Source organism: Nicotiana tabacum, chromosome 1, assembly GCF_000715075.1.
Source record: "Nicotiana tabacum cultivar K326 chromosome 1, ASM71507v2, whole genome shotgun sequence".
Classification (NCBI taxonomy): Eukaryota; Viridiplantae; Streptophyta; class Magnoliopsida; order Solanales; family Solanaceae; genus Nicotiana; species Nicotiana tabacum.
In genome coordinates this window covers 54,500,599-54,524,471 of record NC_134080.1, presented here as the reverse complement: position 1 = coordinate 54,524,471, position 23,873 = coordinate 54,500,599, and the positions used below count along the sequence as shown (strand labels likewise).

The following is a 23,873-nucleotide window of genomic DNA, read 5'->3' as shown; positions in this document are numbered from 1 at the left end:
CATAATTAAAGAAAAGGACCTAATTTTGAGAATTCTTTTGGAGTAATTCATGTGAGGCAAAAATCACGTGCTCACACTCATAATTTTCAGGCATAGCATTAGACTGTAAACTTAAATTCACTGTTGTAGCAGCTATGGATTTTTGACTTTCATCACTCATAATCATGGAATATGCCTTATTGACTGAAGGTAAAGGATACATCATTAAAATTTGACTTCTAGCCTAGAAATAAGACTCATTTAATCCCATCAGAAATTGATACAATTTTTGCCTTTTCATATGATTCACATAATCCCTAGACTTTTCACAATCACATGGAGCTGGGATTAGTGCTTCAAACTCATCCCACAGATCTTTCAATTTCGTGTAATATTCAGAAACAGAAGATGTACCTTGATACAGTGTTGCAATCTCCATATGTAGGTTGAATGATCGAGAGCCATCAATTTTGTTAAATTTCTCACGAAGATCTTCCCACACTGCATGTGCATCAGATCCATATACTACTCCTCCAAACAACTGTGGAGTTACAGCACTCATAAGCCAGGAAAGTACTATTGCATTGCACCTTTCCCATTACTCCCACAGATTTTCATGAAATTTCTCTTTTTTCCATGTTCCTTCTACAAGTCCTAGCTTGTTCCTCCCGCGTAAAGCTATTCTCATCGAGCGATTCCACAGAGTATAATTGGCCGTACCAGTTAACTGAAAGGAAATGAGTTGTGCTCCACTTGTATCTGAAGGCCCGAGATACAGAGGATAATTATGTGGCAAATCAACTCCAAATTCATTGCAAGCTTGAGTGCCAACACTAGATCTACTTGTTCCTGTAGCTCCAGCTCCAATTATTCCAGGATTTACAGGTGTATCTGTAGGTGTATCTCCCATGGCTGCTCTGCTTCATTGCTTGAAATTTTGAGGAATTGAATTCTTCAAATTCTGAATTCAATTACTCTTACTCTGTTCCAGCTTCGACGAACAGCTTAGATCGAGTCAAGGATCTCTAATCCTGCTCTGATACCATGCTAGAATTGTGAGTAGAAGATTAAGAAGAAGAGAAGAGAGAACATGCAGAGATAAAGGCAACAATGGAGAGAAATTTTCTATGTATATTTCTATGTTCAAAGCTGTATATACAAGCTACAATATAACCGCCTCTCTTACCCTCTTAACAGTCCGCTAACTGACTTAGTATAAATAGACTAATCTACCCTTGTCTAACTAACTAACTTAAAGTAGTGTCCTTAGTCTCAACACAAAAACTCACCGACAGGGTTTGTCCAACAAAAAATATATGTACGATTAATAATATCTATAAAAAAAAATTCTTTGAGATATATTTACGATTGGGATCGGATATTAATTAGAACTCTCTCGTAAGATGCGTCCTGCAAATAGATAAAAAGAAATATTTTCATTCGATTAGGACAAGAATCTGAAAAGTGTTCACAGCGTATTAAACAATCCAAAAAGTATTCTTGTAGTCTGAAGTACATTCAATATTGCTAATTTTGGTAACCTTTTTTATTCATTTTACATTTTATCACAATCTCATTCATTAGAACTCAAAATCAAACTGCACTCTTTCTCATACTTCCATCGAAATATGACGACGTAGTGGAACTAAACCTCAAGATGATATTCAAGTTGGTACGACAGTGATTCTTTCGCAACAGTCAAAGTATGTTTTGCTATTAGCTTAACAAATCAGTACCTTTTTCCCTAAGGGAAGAAGGGTAAGTAGCCGGAAAAAATTCACGTGATGAACGAATCACGTAAAATTCTAAACCTACTCATGCATATCTGTTATGAACAAGGTAGACCAAACCAAATGGATTGGATTTGGGAATTGGTTTCGCGTGGGTCAGAAGCCCAAAAAGAGGTTATTAGACTACAATTGGGACCCAGGTTGAGGTACATGCATGTTCCAATTGTAGCCTCTAAAGCTTTACTATTTCAGTCCAAAGTTCCTATAAAATTTTGGGGTTAAAATAGCACGGTATAGTTAGTTTTCGGACTGGTCATTCAAAAATAGTCACTGTTTACAAAGTTAATGAAAAATAGTCACTATTTTGCTGCAACAGAGACCGGTCTCGCATAATATACGGGAGTTCGGTGCATCTGTGTACGAACTCCAGCATATTATGCTGGACCGGTATACTTTGCTGACTCTTGTATAATATACGGGAGACTGGAGCACCGATGCTCCAAACTCCAGTATATTATACTGAATATTTATATTTGCTGGAACTCCAGTATATTATGCTGCAGTTCTAGTGTACTTATGCTGGAACTCCAACATATTATGCTATGCTGGAGTTCTAGTGTACTTATGCTGGAACTCCAACATATTATGCTAGAGTTCCGACATAGTTATCCTGGAACTCCCGTATAATATGCTGGAGTTCAAGCATACTTATGCTGGAACTCCAGTATAATATACGGGCGTATTTTCCGGGTTTTGAACAGTGTTTTCGCTCAGATTTATCTTTACATGAAAAGTGGCTAAATTTCGATTACTTTTGAAACTGAGCTATTTTTGAATGACCAGTTGTAAATCTGGCTATTTTTAAATTTCTCCCGATTTTGGGGGGATTGCCTATTAACAGCTACCTATATTATCAATGGACTTCCTTCCAGGTTACTCAATAATAAATCTCCCTATGAATTATTGTATGGTAAGGCTATTACCAAGCTACTCTCATCTTAGAACTTTTGGGTGTCTCTGCTATGCCATTGTTCCAATTTCCCACGGAGACAAATTTAAACCTAGAGCCTTTCCTTGCATGTTTCTGGGCTATTCTTTTGCTAAAAAAGGCTACAAATTGTACAATTTACACATTAAACAATGTTTTATTTCATGAACACCACTTTCCCTTTTCTTCTGATTTTTCTCTTCCTGTTCCTTCTGAACGCTCTTTACCACATGCATCATACTCTTCACCTTCTGTTATTAACACTGATCCCACATTCCCTTCTGAAGCTCCTAATGTTACACCACATTCCATTCCTGTTACTAGTTCTGATCATTCTGTTCAACCTCCTGATCCCATCTTGCATGATCATGTTCCTAAGGTTCCCCCTTCTCCCACTTCCTTCAATCCTGATATCAATCCTACTATTATACCTGCCTCTTTTCCTGATGTAACCCCTTCTTTCCCACACTACAACATAATGAATCTACAGCTACGAAATACATTGTAGCTAAATATAAAAATTTCCGTGGCTAAACACTTTAGCCACAATATTTTTTCCGTAGCATTCGTAGCAAAATGTAGCGTAGCTAAAAATTAGCTACAAACTTTACATGATCCGTGGCTAAGGACTAATACTTATTGCCACAAATTATTTTATGTTGTAGCTGTAATGGTAAAAATTTCTTGCCACAAAAAATATACTTGTAGCAAGTGATTTTATTCTTTTGCCACGACAAATAAAATTTGTAGCTATCTTCATATTGTAGCCACAAGATTTGGTGTTGTAGCAAAAGATTTAATTTGTTTGTCACGCAAGCTCAACTTCCGTGGCTAAACTTATAATTTACTCTCCTAGCAATAGTACTTGTGATTAGCTATGAATTCAAAAGTTCATAGCAACACATTAAAGTATTTGCCACAATAATTTTTATATCGTAGCTAAGAATTCATACTTTTAGCTATGAATTCCATAATTTCGTAGCAATAAACTGAAGAATTTGTCACGATCAACTTTAGCCACAAGAATTTATGTATTGTAGCTAACAATCCATATTATATCATCAAATATATAAAAAAATTAGCAAAATATTTTTAATATTTTTAAATAAATGATATACATTAGTAAGAATAAATAATTAAAGGTTCAACAATATCATTCAAGATAAATTAGAATACTAAAATGTTGTTATACTCAAAAGTACGATATTTTTTACAAGAAAAAGAATAATTTCATACAGATCCACAGTACATAACTCTTTTACAACACAGAATAATAAAGTTCTAAAAAAACTAGCTAATGTGAGTCTGGATAGGGATGGTAACCATCAGCGGACAGTGAAGAGAAATCAAAACTCATAACTGCTCCAATGCTTTTCTAATACCAGGTTCCGATGGCGAATTGAAAGACATTAGCCGATTGTATTTGTACCCTGTGCGTGAAAGAAATTGTTGTTTTTGCGGATATCAAGAACAAGGACGCAACAAAATAAGATCTTATAGAACTCCATCGATTATTTCACCTGGTGACACCACCTCCTGATCCAGCAAGATTGCCATGTTACCCTCTTAATCTTGCAGGACTGCCACCTTCTGTTTCTACAACTATGAAGGAGTCATAAATTCTAACCTGTATATAAAAAAAATGACATCCACACCATAAGTTTAGTACATTAGTTAGTTGGGACTTGTCAATCACATTTGAACTAAATAACATTTCCTTTTGTAGGGTAAGATTCTGCCAGAAACAACAACCTGCTTCTTTAAAACCTTAAGATTATTTGTGCAATGTATATATCAAAAAACTACAAACCGTTCAAGACATAAGTCTTATTTAGCAGTTCTTAGTTTGAAGCACAACACTATAAGAAAATACTACCAATCCCATAAGCTGCATTTCTTCTTAGTATCTGATAACTAGGTGTTTCCAAGTCTGAAGTCTTGTAAATTCTTAAGTTTGTAACTGCCAAAAAAATTATATTCTCATATTTCTCTGCTCAAGAAAGGAGCATAAGCTAAACCAGTTTAACATCACACTTGTTTCATAAAAACAAACATTACTAGAGTAAAATATTATTATTCTAAATAAAATTTCAGAAGTCCTAAAACTTTTAACAAGAATTTTGTAAATACTCCATCCTTCACTAGGTAGTATATCCAATTGATTTTGTTTTCAGAAAGAGTAAAGTATCATACATACCTCATGATTATTACACTTGTCTGTTTGTACGTTGATGCCCATAACACAAGTGCCTGAAAAGACAAATTCGGGTTTACTTAAAAAGAATAAACCTAATCACCATACTGCAACATAAATTTGGAGCATATGCCTACAAATGGTTGTGCTAATGCATCCCATAATTTCATCCTTATAAGCTGTTGGAGTATTCTTGACACTTATCAATATAGCTAAAGTCGGGATTGCCATTTCACTGTCACAATGTAATGATGAAACTGAAAGGAACTATTCTCGATCAAGAATCCTAAGAAAGCATGGCAAAAATTGAAATAATTAAGAAGAGGAAAAAAAAACTAGGGTGGCCATACCTTGACAATTTCTGTTTTCCAAAACAAGAGGAACGAGGGTTTTAGGGATAGTTGCTTAGAGTGGGGAAGGGTTAGAGTGGGAGATGTGCGGATATTTTTTTGGGGAATGGGTTTGGGAGTCTAAATATTTTAGGTCTTAAGGGAATGGAGAGATTTGGGCTTTAATCTTTTTCTTCTTTTTTTTCGTTTATATTTTTTATTTGTAACTTTGCCTTTAACTTTTCATATATTTTTGCACACAAATGAATACCTACACGATATTATGTAAAAAACTAAAAACAAAACTAATGTAGTAATAATAAAATTTTGCTAGCAAAACAACAAATAAACAAAATGGGAACTAAGCTATTGTGTATATAATGTTTTGAGTTTAGATTGTAGAAAAAATTAAATTGTAATAAAAAATTCATTTAAAGTATAAATAGAATATTTTTTAGAATTAGTTGCAATACTTATACATCTATAAGGGATCGTTTGGTTTGAAGACAAGTTATGATGAGATCAATTATGCGAGGATTAATTGTCCTAGTATTATTTCTTGTTGATTGTTTGGTATATCGTATTAATCCTGGGATTGTCAATTTTACTGCTTTATCATGGGATAACTTATCCTGGGATTACAATTCTACCCTCTGGCATGTATAAGTTATCCTGACATTTTTACTCTTGGGATAACATATCCCAGGATTAGTAACCAAAAAAGGAATTGGCGGTACTAAATTTTTATTTCAAAATTATTTTCCTTATCCATCATATCAAACGACCTTTAACAATTTGTTGCCTTTTATTGAGATTGATTTTATAAACATATATAACATTTAACATCTAAATTTTATTTTGTTTTTGATTAAAATATATTCAAAAATCATTTTTTAAAAATTTATTTATGTCGTTTGTTTTTAAAATTTCAAATGATATTCCAATTTTATTAATTAAAAATTTAAAAATCTAATACAATATCAATAAGGTGGAACGTATGAACAAATATTAAAATATAAAAAGTTTCTACTTTTATATTTTTCAATTTTTTTCCCCTAGTTAACAGAGTTTTTTTCTGTTCCCGATTTTTTCACTAAAATTTATTAAAGGTACGTCTCCAACAAATATAATTATATTATTTTTTTACTTTATAAAATAATAAACAATTAATATATAGATATTTAACCAATGATGTTATAGAGAGATAGTTTTACATGAGTATACTATTATAATGATGGATGTTGATAATATAATAAAATATTGTTATAGAGATATAAAATATAAAACAAAAATCAATTCCTAAGAAAACTTATTGTTACAGTGAAATAATGGTCTAAAAGATGACTATTATAGAAAGATCAGATTGTACAACAAATGATCTATTATTAAAGAGTATTGTTTAGATTTTAATTATATATTTTAAATTAATAATTTTTTTAATTGTATACAATTATTAACTTTTCTCTATTATACCAAAACTCTAACTCTTTATGTTAAAAGTTAATTAATTAAAATATTTCTCTAACTTGTTACAAGATTATAGTTGTTTAAATTCTATATTTCACACATCAATTGTAAATAGTTTGATTATTTTTTAGTTACAAATGGAAACTTACAAGTTATATTTATTTAATAAAATTATAATTAATTTTCTATGGACTTAGATATCAACAATATTAAATTCATAATACTTAATGTAATTAAACATATGAAAATTATATAAAAATGTAACAACTATTTCCACATTTTTTATATATCTTGAAGCAAAAATATTCATTTAGCTACAACATGTAATTCCAATAGTTTAATGTGGCTAAGAGTTTACTATTTTTATGGTTAGTTTTAACTCATGGAAAAAAATTAATGATTAGCTACAAAATTTCATCATATCAATAAAATTGTGGATATGTCGTTTCTCATAAAAAACAATTATATCTGCTTATTAGCTAAAAATTGCCATAATTTTTAAAACTTGAAGAAAATTAGTTTAGGACAAATATAAAATTGACCGGTTGGGCAAAACTAATTGCATTCTTTAGCCAAGTATATAAAATAAGTGTATTATATGTATATGATACACATATATACAAAAGAGATTTATTTTGTCGATTATTATTTTTGGGAACGGCTAAAAATATATATTTCTCATTATTATTTATTTAGATACAACATTTAATGTCAAACATATTTAGTTTGGTAACAAGGTTACTTGTGCTATAGAGAGCTTCAACCGTAGCAAAAATGTATAATTAGCTACAAAATTTTATCATAGTAATAAATTTGTGGCTGTATCATTTAGTCATGACAACAAACTGCAGCTATTAAGCCAACTATTGCAATATTTTTTTTATAACTTGAAGCAAAAATATTTATTTATCTATAATATTTTATTTTAAGTAATTTGTTATGGCTAGAAGGTTACTTTTGCTATAAATTTTAACTCGTGGCCAAAATATGTGACTAGTTACGAAATATTATTATAGCAATAAATCAGTGACTATATAATTTCATCATGACAATTAATTGTAGCTATTAATCCAAATGTTGTCATGTTTCTTTTAAATAATTTGAAGTAAAAATATTTATTTAGTTACAACATTTTGTTTCAAATAGTTTATTGGGGCAAAATGGTTACTTTTGCTACAAGTAAGTTTAACTCGTGGCAAAAATATATATTTAGCTATGAAATTTTATCATACAAATAAATCTGTGGCTGTATCATTTTGTCATGATAACTAATTGTAGTTGTTAAGCCAACCATTGCCACGATCTTTTATAACTTGAAGAAAAACAAAATATTTATTTAGCTTTTCATTATATGAGCACTTATTTAAAAATGAATTATATAAAATCATATATATATATATATATATATATATATATATATATATATATATGAATACGTTTTTGAAATAAATAAGTATATTTATTTAAAAGTAATAGAGTATATGACATACATAAATATCCACAACTATTAATAATAGTTTAAATTTTACATAACAAAATATGTAACTAACAACAACTGCAGTAAAATAAAATATGAGCTTGATAAGTCTAAAAAGACAATTGATAAGTTCTGCTGATATAAGCAAGTAAACAAATGATATATTATTTGAGAATGAAGATTAATTTTGCATTATAAACAATTATTTAATCTCATATATAATTACTATTTTATTTCTTATGGTGTTTTGGCCAAGCTTTTCAAGAGGCCAAAATTGTTTTCTTTTCTTCGTAAAAGCACTTTATTTTCCTAACTTGAGGTGTTTGGCCAAGCTTTTTTGGGAAAAAAACAATGATTTTGGAAAGAAGCAGAAGCACTTTCTGAGAAGTAGAAAAAAGTAACTTCTCCCCAAAAACAGAAGCAAAAGCATTTTGACTTTTCGTCTTACCAAAAATACCCTTAATAAAATATAGTAATATATACTAAAATAACCGTTAAACCTAATACTTAGCAAGAGCAATATTTTATTTTCATATTTTATTTAAATAAAATGAAAAGATTTAATTATTGCTTGTAATAACAAAATTTTGAGATTATTTATTTACTTATAATATTAACTATATATTAAGTAAATCTATTCGTGTCCTTATTCGTAATTTGATACTTAAAAGTATTTTTTGAAAAACTTGGCCAAACACAAATTATTGTTCAAAAGTACTTTTCAAAGTGATTAGCCAAACACAAATTGCTTCTCTTTTTCAAAAGCAGTTTTAAAAAAAGTACTTATCAAAATAAGTTGATTTCTCCGGCTTAGCCAAACAAGTTATTAATCATATACAACTACTATTTTTCTATCTTAAGAAAAATACAACGGTTACATTTGACATTAATATTTTATTACCTAATAGTGTTAGACAACTCTTCGCATGATTTTCATAATCAAGCAAAAATATTCATCACTTTTGTCGTGACAACCATTTTCATTTTTTTAAGCCAACTATTTTTATTTTCTTTCTAGTTTGAAGCAAAAATCATTAGCTACAAGATTTTGTTTCGAATAATTTCATGGGCCTTTAAGGTTATTATTACTATAGTAAGTTTCAACTTGTGGTAAAAACTGACGATTAGCTACGAAATTTTATCAGAGCAATAAATTTGTGGCTAGATTAATATGTAATGAAAAATAATTATAGCTATTAAGCCAATCATTGCCCTCAATTTTTAGAAATTGAAGCAAAAATATTCTAGCTATAATATTTTATTTTAAATAATTTATTATGGTTAAAAGGTTATTTTTGCTACAATAACTTTTAGTTTGTAGCAAAAACTAACAGTTAGCTACAATATTTTGTCATACCAATAAATCCGTGGCTATATCATTTACCTATTGCCACAATTTTTTATAACTTGAGGCAAATATTTTTCTTCAGCTATAATATTTTATTTTAAATAGTTCATCGTGGCTAAAATATTACTATTGCTACAATAACTTTTAATGTCTGGCTAAAACGCCTAAATTAGCTACGCAATTTAATTGTAGCAATAAATTTGTAGCTATTTAGACAATTATTGCTACGATTGTTAGCAATTATAGCAAAAATAAAGAATTAACTTTACCAGTTTAATTTTCGTGGCTAGCAAATTTTACGAATGTGTAAATAGCCAGGAAATTCTAATTTTTGTAGCTATTGTTAGGTATTAGTCATGATTTTCAAATTTGTAGCTGAGATTTCGTAGCTATAAATACCTTATGTTGTAGTGGGCCACTTTTAAGGAAATCCAGTAGAGTCCGTTCTCATCCCTCCTATTTGAAGGATTATGTTTATCAACTCCCTTCATCTCTTTCTTGTTCTATCACTCAGCATACAGATTTTGAGCCTTACACATACTCTCAGGCAGCTCCTATACCAACTTGGCAAGATGCCATGAGGAAAGAATTTGAAGCTTTAGCACTAAATCACACTTGGGACATTGTTGAGTTACCACAGGGTAAGAAGCCCATTGGGTGCAAATGGGTCTATAAAATCAAATACAAGGCTGATGGTAGTGTAGAAAGATATAAAGCTAGGCTTGTCATTAGAGGGGATACCCAAGTTGAGGGGGAGGGACTTTAATGAAACCTTTTCTCCTGTGGTGAAAATGTTTACTGTGAAATGTCTTATTGCTGTTGTTGTTAAGAAAAAGTGGTCTTTATTTCAACTTGATGTTAACAATGCATTCCTTCATGGTGATTTGGATGAAGAGGTCTACATGAAGCTACCTCTGGGTCTTTCTGTTTCATCTTCCACTTCTTCTACTTCTGCTCCCCTGGTCTGTAGACTTAGGAAATCCCTTTATGGTTTAAGGCAAGCTTCAAGACAATGGTATGCAAAATTGTCCCATGCCTTATGTTCTAGAGGTTATAACCATTCACTTAATGACTATTCTTTATTCATAAAAGGTTCTCTTGGTCATCTAGTCATCCTGGCAGTCTATGTTGATGACATAATTCTCACAGGTGATGATTTACATGAAATTGCTTCTTTGAAACATTTTCTTGACAATGAATTCAAGATTAAAGATTTGGGGTCCTTGCATTATCTCTTGGGTATTGAAGTCAGTACTTTGCCTGGGGGTATTCTCCTTAATCAAAAGAAGTTTGTGACTGATTTGCTATATGAGTATGACTGTTCTGATGTGAGTTTTGTGGTTAGTCCTTTGGAGTTGAACAACAAACTACATGCTGATGTTGGTGATGTCCTTCCTACCCTAGAGAAGTATAGAAGTCTTATTGGTAAGTTGTTGTTTCTTACACACACAAGACTTGATATTTCTTTTGGGGTTCAACACTTAAGTCAATTTTTGAAGACACCTAGACTTCCTCATATGACTGCTGCTCTTCACCTACTTAGATACCTCAGGGGTACTGCTGATCTTGGACTATTTTATTCTGATTCCTCTTATTTGCCTGTACATGCTTACTCCGCAAGTGATTGGGCTGCCTGCCCAGATACACGCAAATCTTGATGACAGTCTTGTTGATTGGAAGTCTAAGAAGCAACCAGTGGTTTCTTTGTCTTCAACTGAAGCATAATATCATGTTGTGAGCAAAGTCATTGCTGAATTGACTTGGTTATCCAGATTATTGCATGACATTTACGTTCCTGTTTCATCTCCTATTCCTGTTTTTTGTGACAATTTGGCAGCCATTCATATTGCCAAGAATCTGGTATTTCACGAGCGTACTAAGCACATCGAGGTAGATTGTCATTTCATTCGGACTAAGTTGCTTGATGGAATGATTCAGCTATATCATGTACCCACTGCTCAACAACTTGTTGATGTCCTTACCAAACCTTTACCTGATGCTCTCCATCATTCTTTCCTAGGCAAGTTGAAGGTGCTCTCCCTCTTCAACTTAAAGGGAGGTGTTGGGCTATCTGCATATTTGGCCTCAGGCCCAAAGTGGAGAACGTGACACATCTGCAGGCCCAATGTTTATTTATCCGTATAGCATTGTTTTTGTTCAGAAAATAGAATAGTATTTTTCCTTTTGTTTAGCTTAGTGAGTTGATATTGTAATAGACTAATTCCGGGTATTGTATATAAAGGAGTAGGCCCAATTCTAATGGGTTGACCGACTTATTTCTCATTCTCACACTTTTTGTTAATTAGAGTTCTCTCTCAAAAGAACCTTCTCGAACCCTAACTTCCATTGATGAAAACCTTCATTTCCTCTGATTTTGTTTGTTAACACATGTGTCAATGAATTACTGGACAAAAGGGATACAATTACTATAATAATTAGTTCGTGTAAATGTACGCTTATGCAAATTGTTATAGGGAAAACTTTTCCCTCCTTGTCTCTCTCCCTCGTCTATTTCTCTCTGTGAATCTGTCTTCTCATCCCATTTCTTTCTATTACTGTCACTTTTTAGTGTAATTTCTATGTTCTCGTTAACAATATATCAATCTGTTAATTAGGTATATGGTTGTACATATTGGATTCATTACATTGGTGCTTTCATTGATTTGGACTCCATGGATCTCTACTCTTCTACCATTGTCCACTATCACCTCAATGCCATCCAGGATTTGATAATGGCTATGATGGACAATAATGCTCGTATGCTCAGGCACCTCGACAACATGGAGCAGATGATGTCTGCCTCTTCCAAGAAGATCCCTAACACTACAGAGCACTCAGACGTGGTTGTGTCTTTGGACGATAAGTGTGAGTCAGAGGAGGTCTCGACACCTCTTGTTATTGCAGAATCAATGACTAATTTTGATTTGGATAAAGGACTCTCCAGCCCTGTGGACGATCCCGAAGAAGAGGCTTATTTGAGAAGCTATGCCTACCAGGTGTTTGCTGAAATACCCAACGGGGAACTTAACATGGAAGTTAAAAATTCAGTGAAGAATGATTCAGTCATTACAGCAACCCAGCTGTTTGATGAAGTGTTTGACGTAGTTTCTGCAGTTAAGTGTGCTTACAATGATCTTGTCATGTTTGATAATCAACTTACAGTGCCTTGTATGCTTTCCGCTTGCCGACACAACCAACTTATCAGTAGAGGTATACTTGATTATTTGTATAAACTCGGTTGTGCTGAACTTTTATTCACTTTGCATCAATTTCCACCTAATCACTCTGGATTAGACTTTCCCTTTGATCCTGGCTCCAGTTTGCCTTCCACATATGTTGGCGCTACAAGAAATTTTGTATTTACCTAGTGGAATGCTTGCATTGTGCCCTTGACCCTTCCGTTGCAATATATTGCAATTGTATGCAGACGGGTAATAACAAATAGTGTGGGCTCAAATGTTCTCATAGGGATTGCAATTCATGGTTTTCACATAGATATTGATGATGTTGTTACGTTGGACGAGCAAGGAGCTTATGGTGAATGGCCACTTGGCCTACCAACAAAGGATTCCCTGGTTGCTGATGATAAAAGAAATAACATTGCTGCTTATATTCATCTAATGGTCAGGGTGTGGTCATTTTTTATTAATCTTCCGAAAAATGCACTGGATATTAAGGAGGATGAGAGGCTAGGAATGGCCAAAAATCTTCGATGGTTAAGGAGCATCTTCACTGATGAAGATGTATATTTTTATGTTCTTCTATTTGAACTTCCTACAATATCTTATATTAATCACAAGCTAGATGAGCTCCTGTTCCATTTTAAAAAGAAGATCTTGAAAACCTTCCTGATGGTTTCCTCTTTCCGTCACTCTTGGTGTGCAATTGATTCTTTCCTGATTAAAGCCCTTGTCCATTCTTACTTTCTTTATTATGAGAGTATTACTGTAGCGACCTTCCAATTGCATCTTCCAAGAATTTCTGATTCTATGTGGGTGGCGGGGGATAGTATGAAAAAGAATGGATATTATGGAAGTCATTCATGGGACTATACAAGGTTATGTGAAGAACACCAAATCTGGAATCCAAATGTTGAAATAGCTTTTATATGTGAGAAGTTGCAGCTAGTCTATCATCTTCTAATAATAAAATTATCAACTCAAAATATTTTGAGTAATCATGGAGCTATAAAGTTGCACCAGTTTCCAGTGCTACTATGTATATTGTTAGTCTTGGTGGAATCGTGCTTCTTAATTGTGTATGGGATCCAGGAATCAATTCCAAGACCATGAATCTATATGTTCATACAGAGACCTCGGAGGCACAACTATTACTGGGATCTCGGGGCAATTTTTGTTTCTGTGTATATTCTGATTCTATGACTAAGGTGTGGGATCCCGGCAGACAAAGGGATATCTCATCTCACTCGACGGATTTGGCTAAAGGGAGAGTGAAATATGGAATTTATCATCTGACATATTTAGACATATTTAGCTTTGATATAATCCGTGAGGGTAACCTCGTTCTTTGCAATCAAATGGACGAACCTGGTATGTTTAGCCTAATTGCAAACAGGTTTGCTGATGCTTTTATTTCATGGGTTTCAATTTGTACTAAAGCTCACTTGCCGTTCTTCATGTACTAGAAAACTACATATGTCTATGACCCTTTACCTAGTCTGGTAATTTCAAGGCATGAGATTGTGATTGATCAAAACAAGTTGGAGTTAAGGAACAGAGGAAGAGAAATGCTTTTCTACTGGCAGAGAGCTAGTAGCTATGGTCAAATGAGGATTTGTCACATTTTGCAGTATCTTGCTTCGCAGTCAACTCCGCCATACCCACTTCAGCAACAACGACAAGGCAGCTTAATTCGACCACATGTCAACACTCATTCCTTATTGATAAGGCTATACTCGAACCTTGAGGACAAGGTTCTCTTTGAGGGCGGGAGTATTGTTATGAACAAGGTAGACCAAAACAAATGGATTGGGCTTGGGAATTGGTTTCGCGTGGGTCAGAATATTAACCAGCCCAAAGAGAGGTTATTAGACTACAATTGGGACCCAGGTTGAGGTACATGTGTCAATGAATTACTGGACAAGAGGGATACAGTTACTATAATAATCAGTTCGTGCAAGTGTACGCTTATGCGAATTGTTATCGGGAAAACTTCTCCCTCCTGGTCTCTCCCTCGTCTATTTCTCTTTGTGAATCTGTCTTCTCATCCCCTTTCTTTCTTTTACTATCCTTAGTTACTGTCACTTTTTAGTGTAATTTCTTTGTTCTCGTTAACAATATATCAATCTGTTAATTGGGTATTTGGTTGTGGATATTGGATTCATTACAATATCATGCAACTCTAGAGTGTGTGAAAGAGAGAGAGAGGGAGAGAGAAATTTACATGTTTAAAATTATTATTCCCGATCGAATGAGTTGTGAATTGAAACAAATTTTTTCAATAAAGTCATCTGAAATACAATTTTATTATCATAAGGCAAGACACCGGGATAAGCCATAAATCATCAATCATATCACATATTTAAACATCAATTAAGACTTTCACTAAATTAGAAGGCACTATAAATTAGAGGCAAACAAAACAAAACTTTAAACCCTAATTAAAGATGTAAAAAGAAGAAGTTATATGTAGTTGATCAGAGGGTCGTGCGTTTAGGATTTATCTTTGTAAATTGTAACCTACAGATTAGTTGATGAACATAATCAGACCTCTATGCACATCATTTAAATCAGCTTTGTAATCTTGAAAAAAAGGGGGAAAAGGAAGAAGAACCAAAATAAAAAATATATGAACTTTTAACACATTCCAACGACAATGGTGCATGTGCCAGTGGAACTCAATATAAGGGTGGTTCGAAGAATTGTTTTTCATGATGTTTTGGATGTGGACTGTTCCAAATTTGCACCTTGGTTCTGATTTCTGGTTTTAATCGCTTCTTCTGAACTCAAGAATATGTAAGACATAGTAATCGAAATAGCTAAAACGTTGACGTGGGCAACCTGGACAATTATTACCATTTTTTGTAGTTGGATTTATTAAGTTATATAGTGATAGCGTAAGGATTTCTAATCTCTCTCAAATGAAACTCCAGAATCATGAATCCCCAAGCCAAAAAATACCCAAACCACTTGATATTGATCATGACATTTCCATACAAACCAACCTACAAACTAAACTATCCTTCAAGGACATGTTAACAACATCTAGTCCAATGATGTTTGACTCTACTCGAAATAAAAAAAAAATTGGAGTTAACAGAGAATTCTCATATAGAAGGTAGGGCTGAACTTCCAGAATCCCCCATTGCATAAGGAATCAAAGTTATTGTTTTGTCAGATGAAAACAGACAAAGAATTTACGAGCCCTGGAAGAATGATATCATAGTGAAGTTAGTGGGCAAACGCATGTTGCACCACTACTTGAAAAAGAAAATCTAAGACTTATGGAAGCCAACGGAAGATTTCCAAATGATTGATCTAGGAGAAGATTACTACATAATCAAGTTCAAAAATAAAGACAACATGGAGAAGGCTATTCAACAAGGACCTTGGTTCATTAATGGTCATTTCCTCTTCATCACTAAATAGAAACCAAATTTTGTGGCTTCAAAAGAGAGGCTAACAACAACGGCAGTATGGGTTAGACTCCCACAACTGCCTACGAAATTTTATGATGGCAAAATACTTGAAAAAATTGGCAATGCAATTGGTCGATTGATGTTTGTACTTCAACCACATCAAGGGGTCGATATGCAAGACTTTGTGTTGAACTTCCTCTAAAAATCCCAGTCCAACCATTCCTATATGTTGGACAACATAAACAACACATTCATTATGAAGGAGATAACTTCCTATGCACAAACTGTGGCAGACTAGGCCACACAATAAAACAGTGTTCTTTTATTAAATTGGATGCTAAGGCGGTTAAGGAAACAACCAAGGAGCAGGCGACATCCTCAAATCTGGAAAATCAACAAGAGGAGTGGAAGACAGTTTCCTTTAACAAAGGAAGGAAACAAGTCTCAAGAAGCATCCAACAAGATACCATCAAGCCGGTCAAAAATAACAAAGGTCCAGGTATCCCCGTTAAGATGTTCAATGCAAGCACTGGTAAATACCTCGATACTAAGTATTTACAATACAAATCAAAGGATCCGAAGAAATCCATTACTCCAATGGACATAAAGATAGCAAAAAATCCTACTACCACTACTAAGGTAAGGAATCCGGCTACCATAGCTAAACCAGGAACCTCCCTACTAATAAAAAGTAATTTTATTCTCTTAGAAAATGAGCACATGGTTTTAGATGAAACCACTAATGAAACCACCCAAGGGAATAAGTTATTTTTTAATGATCCTAATAATAGCCATGCAAATGAACAAATGTCCACTCCAAATGAAGATTTTGACATGCTGGAAAATAACGTGTCTTTCCCTAAAAAAAAATTGAAAATGAGTCCATGCAAGAAAGTTGGGCAAATGACAAATCTACCCCTACTACTAATACCAACTCTATTGCCCTTTCTACCAATGAAATAAAATAATTTGGTAATTACTCTAGCTTAACCAAAAATCCGGACAAAAATCTTTCATTAGGATTTGATAATCTTTTCCTCCCTGAGCATGTAAGCCAAATGGCCAAAAAAGATGGCCATGTCTTACATTTGTACAATAGCCATAGCCAAACAATGGATACTACATCCATAGAAGAAAAACCTATAAACAATGGCATTGGGCAACCAAAAGCCATGCAATCGAAATCCCAAATCATTGCCCTATCACCCAATCCCTCACACGCAACTCCTAGCCTTTCTTCCACGCCTAAGTTGCAGACCTTAAGTATTCCTATCTCCATTCAAAATGCCCAGACTTCCCTCGACCATAAGGAGACGACCCAGACTTATACAGATTCTAAGGCAACACAGAGCAATTGCCATGGAGAATCTACCACCCTTTCCTCTCCAAATAGAAAATCCATAAATAATATACGTCCAACCTCCAAAAGCACAGGACTACTAGCCTGTGTCATGGATAGAAATGGGATTAATGGGCCATGCAGTATCATTCAACCTACAAATCAATGGTCAGGACTCAATTGTCATACTATACAACACTCAGTACTTAGCTCAACTAGTAGCGGAGGGAATGAGGTTAGACATAAACAACTACCTCAATCAAGTATGGCTAAACAACATCCTACAACCCCTAGCTCCCTCAGTAAACCCTCAACTAGTGCATGCTATGAGAAACCATTGGAATCTACTACCCCATTTCAACTCCATATACCCACAGAATGCTCTCCTAGATATGCCATTCTTTCCCTCAGAAACACTAACTCAACTCAATCCCATATTCATGCCATGGGAGAACCCTCCACCAGTTCAGGAACCCCACATTCCTCAACCACCCCAACAACCCCCATCACCACCTCATCAACCTGCTCAAAACCAAGAACCAGTAGAGGCAGAGATGGAGGAGGAGGAGGAACCACTCAATATAATCTTAGAACGAGTCCTAAAATTCTCAAACCTAGACGGGGTAAAAGTATTTCTATTTACAGAGATGCAAGAGAAGAGGCACGTACTCAACTGCTCACTAGCATTATACAAATGCTCGATGGACATCAGGCCACCCCAGGACCCAACGGTGGGAAACAGGGCAATGATATCAGTGCCTGCATTGAGAAGGAACCCAATACTAGGGCAGTGAGGGAAAACGGGGAGCCACCAAATCAAAACCTTAATGTCTCTATGAATCGACCAACTAATATCATCATTTGGAATATAAGAGGTGGTAATAATGAAAACGTTAAAAGAAATATCAGGGAAATGGTCGACACTCATAAACCATGCATGGTGGCTTTAGTGGAAACTAGAATGGGTAGCCATGTTGAACTGCTTAACGACTTTGACTTACGGAGATGATAGAGGTTCCATCTGATGGCCAGACAGGAGGAATTGTGATACTATACAACCACGAGGTGGTGACTGTCCAAAACTTTGTCCGTAGAAATCAAGAAATCCATGCAACGATTGAGGTACTTCCTATACGTAAATAGTGGCTTTTTAGTACAATATATGCTAGTACTGATATCTATAATAGAAATACTATATGGGAAAACCTAGAGAATATTAGTAGAAATCATATAGGCCCTTGGATGGTGGGAGGGGATTTCAATGATGTTTTTAGTTCTAATGATAAGTTTGGAGGCAGACCTCTCAATGACTCTAGAGCCAAATTCCTTTGGTCTAAACTTAATAGTTGTAAACTCATTGATCTTGGATTCAAGGGATACAAATTTACTTGGTCTAACCATAGGCATAAAAATAAAGGTCTAATAATGGAAAGGTTGGATAAAGTATTTGGGAATGATGAATGGATAGATTTATTCCCTAAAATTTCAATAATTCACCTTCCTAAAACTTACTCGGATCACAACCCTATCCTAGTTGAACTAATACCTAGAATTAGAACCCTCCATAAACAACCCTTTAGACTAGAAACATTTTGGTGCAAACACCCGAAATTTCTACCTATAGTGAGAGACAATTGGTGTGACCCAAACTTCCTTAGAGCTAGTCATAATTTTGTTCAATGCATAAGATATTGGAAAGCTAGAACATTTGGTGATATTATGGGAAAAAAGCGTAAATTTTTAGCTCGTCTAAATGGTATACAAAATTCAAAAAAGTATGCTACAAGCATTTTGCTACAAAACCTTGAAAAGGACTTAAAAAGTGACTATAATGATCTTCTGATGATAGAGGAAGATTATTAGAAAATAAGATCTAGGGTAATGTGGCTAAATGAAGGTGACTCTAATACAAAAAATTTTCACATTTGTTCCTCAAATAGGAAGAGACGAAATAAGATAATTTTTTTTTAAAATGATGCTGGAAATTCGATCAATGATCCCCTTTTAATTATGTCTTATGTCCAAAATTATTTTGAAAATATTTTCACCACTTCTCACATCAATACAAGTAGGAAAAATCCTCTAAACCATAGTTCAAATATTGGTCTTGTAAACCTTAGTACATTAGATAGACCCTTGCTAGACATAGAAATCAAAAGGGCCATTTTTTCTTTCAAAGCTTTTACAGCTCCAGGACCTGATGGACTCCACCCTTTTTTTTTTTACCAAAAATACTGGAATATTATAGGCCCTTCAGTTGTGAAACTATGTCATGACATTTTAATACGCAAGTAATCCCCCTATTATTAACAAAACCTATGTTTGTCTAATACATAAAATTCCAAATGCTAACAACATTAGGAATTTTAGGCCAATTGGACTCTGTAACACCATTACAAAATAATCACAAAAATTCTAGCAAATAGGCTAAAACCATTCCTAGATCACCTAATTAGCCGCTTTCAATCTAGCTTCATGAAAATAGAAGAGCTTCTGATAATGTCGTCATTATCCAAGACCTAGTTTTAAACTTAAAGAAATTAAAAGGAAAACAAGGTCAAATGATCCTTAAAATTGATTTGGAAAAGGCTTTTGATCGACTTGAGCGGTCCTTTGTACACATACCCTCCAGTATTTCAAATTTCCCCCCAAATTCTCAAAACTCCTATTAAATTGTATCTCAACAAGTTCAATAGCAGTCCTAGTTAATGGCTCCATTACAAACTCTTTTGAGCTAAGTAGGGGGATTAGGAAAGGGGACCCCATTTCTCCCTATAGCTTCATCCTTTGTTTGGAAATGCTTCCAAGATACATAAACCATCAAGTAGATATTAGGAATTGGGATCCAATAACCACAGGGAGGAATTGTCCAAATATTTCCCACTTATTCTTCGCAGATGATCTCACTTTGATGGCCAAAGCCAATAAAAAATCATGCCACACCATCAAGGTAGGGCTAGACTATTTCAGGATAAAAAATTAACCTTACCAAATCAAAAATTATGTTTTCAAAAAATTGTTCTGAAACTGTCGTAAAGGATATTACTCACATACTAGGAATTAAAAAAAGTGAGTCCTTTGGTACTTACCTAGAGTTCCCTATCTTAAATAACTACCCTAGACCAAGGGACTACCAATTTATTGTGGATAAAATGAGATCCAAACTAGTTGCTTGGAAAATAAAATTCATAAATATAGCAGGTAGAACAACACTCTCACATTCTTGTTTAAATTCAATACCTAACCACTATATGCAATACACTTTACTGACGAAAAAGACCCTTAATAAAATAGATAAGGTACAAAGAGATTTCATTTGGGGGTCTACAAATGAGAGAAAACAAAATTCACCTTATAAGTTGGTCTACCATTTTCCAATCAAAAACAAATGCAGGTCTTGGTATCCATAGTGTAAATTCAAAAAATTTATGCACATTAGTTAGTATGGTATGGAGAATGCTCACCAATGCTACCTCTCCTTGGGCTACTCTATTAATCTCTTCTTATGCTTCAAGTAATACCAATAATAAAAGTTCTTTCATTTGGAAAAGCATTAAAAAGGGTTGGGATTTATGCTCTAAAGAAATTATTTGGTCTCCTCACATCTTCTCTAACATGAACAATGGGAAACCAATTGGATCCCAAAGATAGGAAGTCTAAGGGAAACAGTGGAAGGACCACTCCAAAAAAGGGATCAATCTTTAAAACTAAAAGACTTATTTAATGGATAAAAATGAGACTTTGATAAAATTTCTCTTAATATTCCAAACAATATTAAGGAAATCATTAGTAAGGTTAGAATTCGGCTAAAGGGACCAAGAAGTGATATTCATATATGGCCACTAACTACTAAAGATTTTTTCACAACCAAATCATGCTACAACTTATTAGAGCCTCCTAAAAACAACCTAGTAGATTTCCAATGGATTTGGAACCTTAATTGTCCCAACAAAATAAAATTCTTTATGTGGCAATGCCTCCATAATAGGATTCCCAGTAGACAATATCTGGCACGAATTGGCTTAAATGTCGATCCAATGTGCCTGGTATGTAGAAATAACGAAGAAGAATCTATAACCCATATTTTCTTTAATTGCAAGGCGATCAAACCTTTTTGGGATAATGTTGGGTGGCATCAATACTATAAAGCACCAAGTGGCCACTGGCTGAACCAATTGAAATCTTTTAACTACCCAATTAGGAACACTTTTATAAATTGGCCCTTTTCTTTCCTTTTATTATATGGTACACTTGGATAAATAGAAATAATAACAACCATAATAACACGACTACTCCCATCAATGGTAATTGTATTATTCAAAAGGCTACTGAATATAAACTCCTCACTGAAAAAAATATGTACACTCCTCCAAAAATTCACATCAAAATTGCATGGCAAAAACCACCAAAAGGATGATCTAAACTTAATATTGATGCTAGCTTTGACAGTGTTACACAAAAATGTGGATTGGGAGGTATTTTCAGGGATGCCAAAGGACACTGGATTGTGGATTTTGGTAAACAATCATATGCAGGTGGTTCACTAGAAGCGGAGATAAAAGCTCTACTAGAGGGACTCAAAATGGCTGAGGAATGGAGAATATACCCGCTTGTTGTGAGCACGTGATTTTTGCCCTATATGAATTATTCCCATAGATTCAACAAAATAATTTTTCTTCATTATTTGCAATCTCGTAGATTTTCGTAGCATTTTTGTTATTGTTTGCATTTGTCTCTATATGTTTATTTTATTCATGAAAATACAAAAATACACTGCATTTGTGTTTAGGATTTATTTTCACATTTTAAGGTTAATCATTAAATTAGATGTTTTATTAAAAATGAAAATCACAAAATTGGTTTAATTCTGCATTTCCAGCATTTTAATTATAAATCAATAATTTCCCTTTTAATTTAGAAATAATTAATTCTTGTAAATATTATATTAGGTTTTTAGCTTAATTTAGTAAATTAATTATTTTTAAGAGTTTTAATTTAGGTTAATTAATTAAAAGGGGAAAAGAAAAACAATTAAATAAAAGATAAGGAATGGAAATGAAGGAAAGGAATTTGGGCCAAAATTAATTGAACTATATCTATGCCCAAACATTTTGTCCTGGAACCCACCCAATTTTGGCCCAAACCCGCCCCAATATCCGGTCCAGCCCCACCGCCCAACCAAACGACGCCATTTGATATCCCCAGATCTGAGCCGTTGATCTCTTTCAATCCAACGGAAGGGAACTAGTTTTCCGTTAGTATATTAGTGTCCAAACGCACCCCCTAACCCCCTCATCGTCTCTTTAACAGAAACCCCAACCTACAAACCCTAATGACGTCGCCCCATTTCCACCGCCTTAGCCCGGCGGCGCCACCTCAAATCCACACCAGATTCACACCATAACACCCTCATCCCCCCTCATGTCGAATCCGTCGTTGGTTTTCCTCGAATCACCATGGAACTCGTCGAATCTTTAATTGGAAGTTAAGACCAAAAACCTAACTTCTCCCAAATCACTCCCAAATTGATATCCGAAACCCCAACACCTCCCTCAGGTTGAATCCACAAATATTTTCCCTCGAATGTCCCTTGAGCTTCTCGAATCTTAGAGTAAGGCATAACCCTAAAGCCCCAATTCCTCCCACTCAAGACCTTTGTGAAGAGTTCAGGTTCGGTCAGACTTTATTCGTGCATTTTGTTAAAAACACATGATTAATCTCTGATTGAGCCGAGATTCTGAAGATTCAAAGTTCTTCTGCATTTCTTACGGTATAGGCTGTTTTTAGGTATGATGTCTTTAATTTCTGAGTTCGAATTTTTTGAGCTCCTTTGTTGTCTGTTTCTGTTCTTGTGTGTGAATTTTGATTTTTTTTATTCTCTGATCTTCTGATACTTTGAACTTTTTGCATGTTTACCCATTTTGAGTTAATTAGTGTTTCTGAGCCTGAATTTTAGTTTAAATGGGTTTGCCCTTATATTTGGGCTTTTAAAGCTTTGGGTCAAAAACCTGTTGTTTCTGTTCCATCTTCTTCTTCCTCTTTTCTTTGAATTCCTCTATAAGACCTCGAGTCAAGCTGGGCTCAAAAGAAAAGGTCTGGCCCAGAGATTACAAGCCGAGACCCGCTAAGTAAATTTGGGTCAACTTGACCCAGTTGGTTTAAAAGGTAAATGGTAGTTGTTTAAAGGGTAGTTTGGGAAATTGGGGGTAGGGAATCTTTTGATAACTGTCTAGGAAGCTTCCTAGAAGCTGAAAAAGGCCTTACTTGGCCAGCAAGTCAGAAGTTTAGGGATTAAGCAGCAAAAATGAGAATTGAAAAGGGATTAAGGGAGTGAATATTAAAATCTAAGGTCTGCCCTAGTCCCTTGCTTATAAAGGCACCCTAAACTTTCCTTTCAAGGCAGACCAAAAAAAAGACCCAAGAG

General features: G+C 34.2%; 2 protein-coding genes and 1 long non-coding RNA gene across 4 annotated transcripts; 1 reads left to right on the top strand and 2 right to left on the bottom strand.

The window, feature by feature from the left end:
- Nucleotides 1-223: 223 nt before the first annotated feature.
- LOC142162726 (uncharacterized) lies at nucleotides 224-889 on the bottom strand. Its single transcript, XM_075219341.1, has 2 exons — nucleotides 629-889; nucleotides 224-520 (listed from the first exon to the last, which is right to left on the bottom strand). Exons 1-2 carry the CDS (start codon nucleotides 887-889, stop codon nucleotides 224-226), a joined length of 558 nt encoding a protein of 185 aa, XP_075075442.1.
- Nucleotides 890-3,908: 3,019 nt separating this feature from the next.
- LOC107814592 (uncharacterized) lies at nucleotides 3,909-5,343 on the bottom strand. 2 transcript variants are annotated; one of them, XR_001654592.2, is made up of 4 exons: nucleotides 5,242-5,343; nucleotides 4,895-4,947; nucleotides 4,218-4,324; nucleotides 3,909-4,127 (listed from the first exon to the last, which is right to left on the bottom strand). It is a non-coding gene; the product is annotated as an uncharacterized LOC107814592 (long non-coding RNA). The 2 variants fall into 2 exon arrangements; XR_012709000.1 differs by having other exon boundaries at nucleotides 3,909-4,324.
- A 6,469-nt stretch (nucleotides 5,344-11,812) lies between these two features.
- Nucleotides 11,813-14,830, top strand: LOC107814607 (uncharacterized). Its single transcript, XM_016640050.2, has one exon. It carries the CDS (start codon nucleotides 12,185-12,187, stop codon nucleotides 12,878-12,880), a length of 696 nt encoding a protein of 231 aa, XP_016495536.1. The 5' UTR covers nucleotides 11,813-12,184; the 3' UTR covers nucleotides 12,881-14,830.
- Nucleotides 14,831-23,873: the final 9,043 nt, after the last annotated feature.

Excerpts from the sequence above, each read along its gene's own strand:
- LOC142162726 (XM_075219341.1), bottom strand. The coding sequence starts at position 889 with ATGGGAGATACACCTACAGATACACCTGTAAATCCTGGAATAATTGGA. Across the intron at positions 521-628 it reads GGAGGAACAAGCTAGGACTT|TTGTTTGGAGGAGTAGTATA; the intron begins GTAGAAGGAACA and ends GTAACTCCACAG.
- LOC107814607 (XM_016640050.2), top strand. The coding sequence starts at position 12,185 with ATGGATCTCTACTCTTCTACCATTGTCCACTATCACCTCAATGCCATC.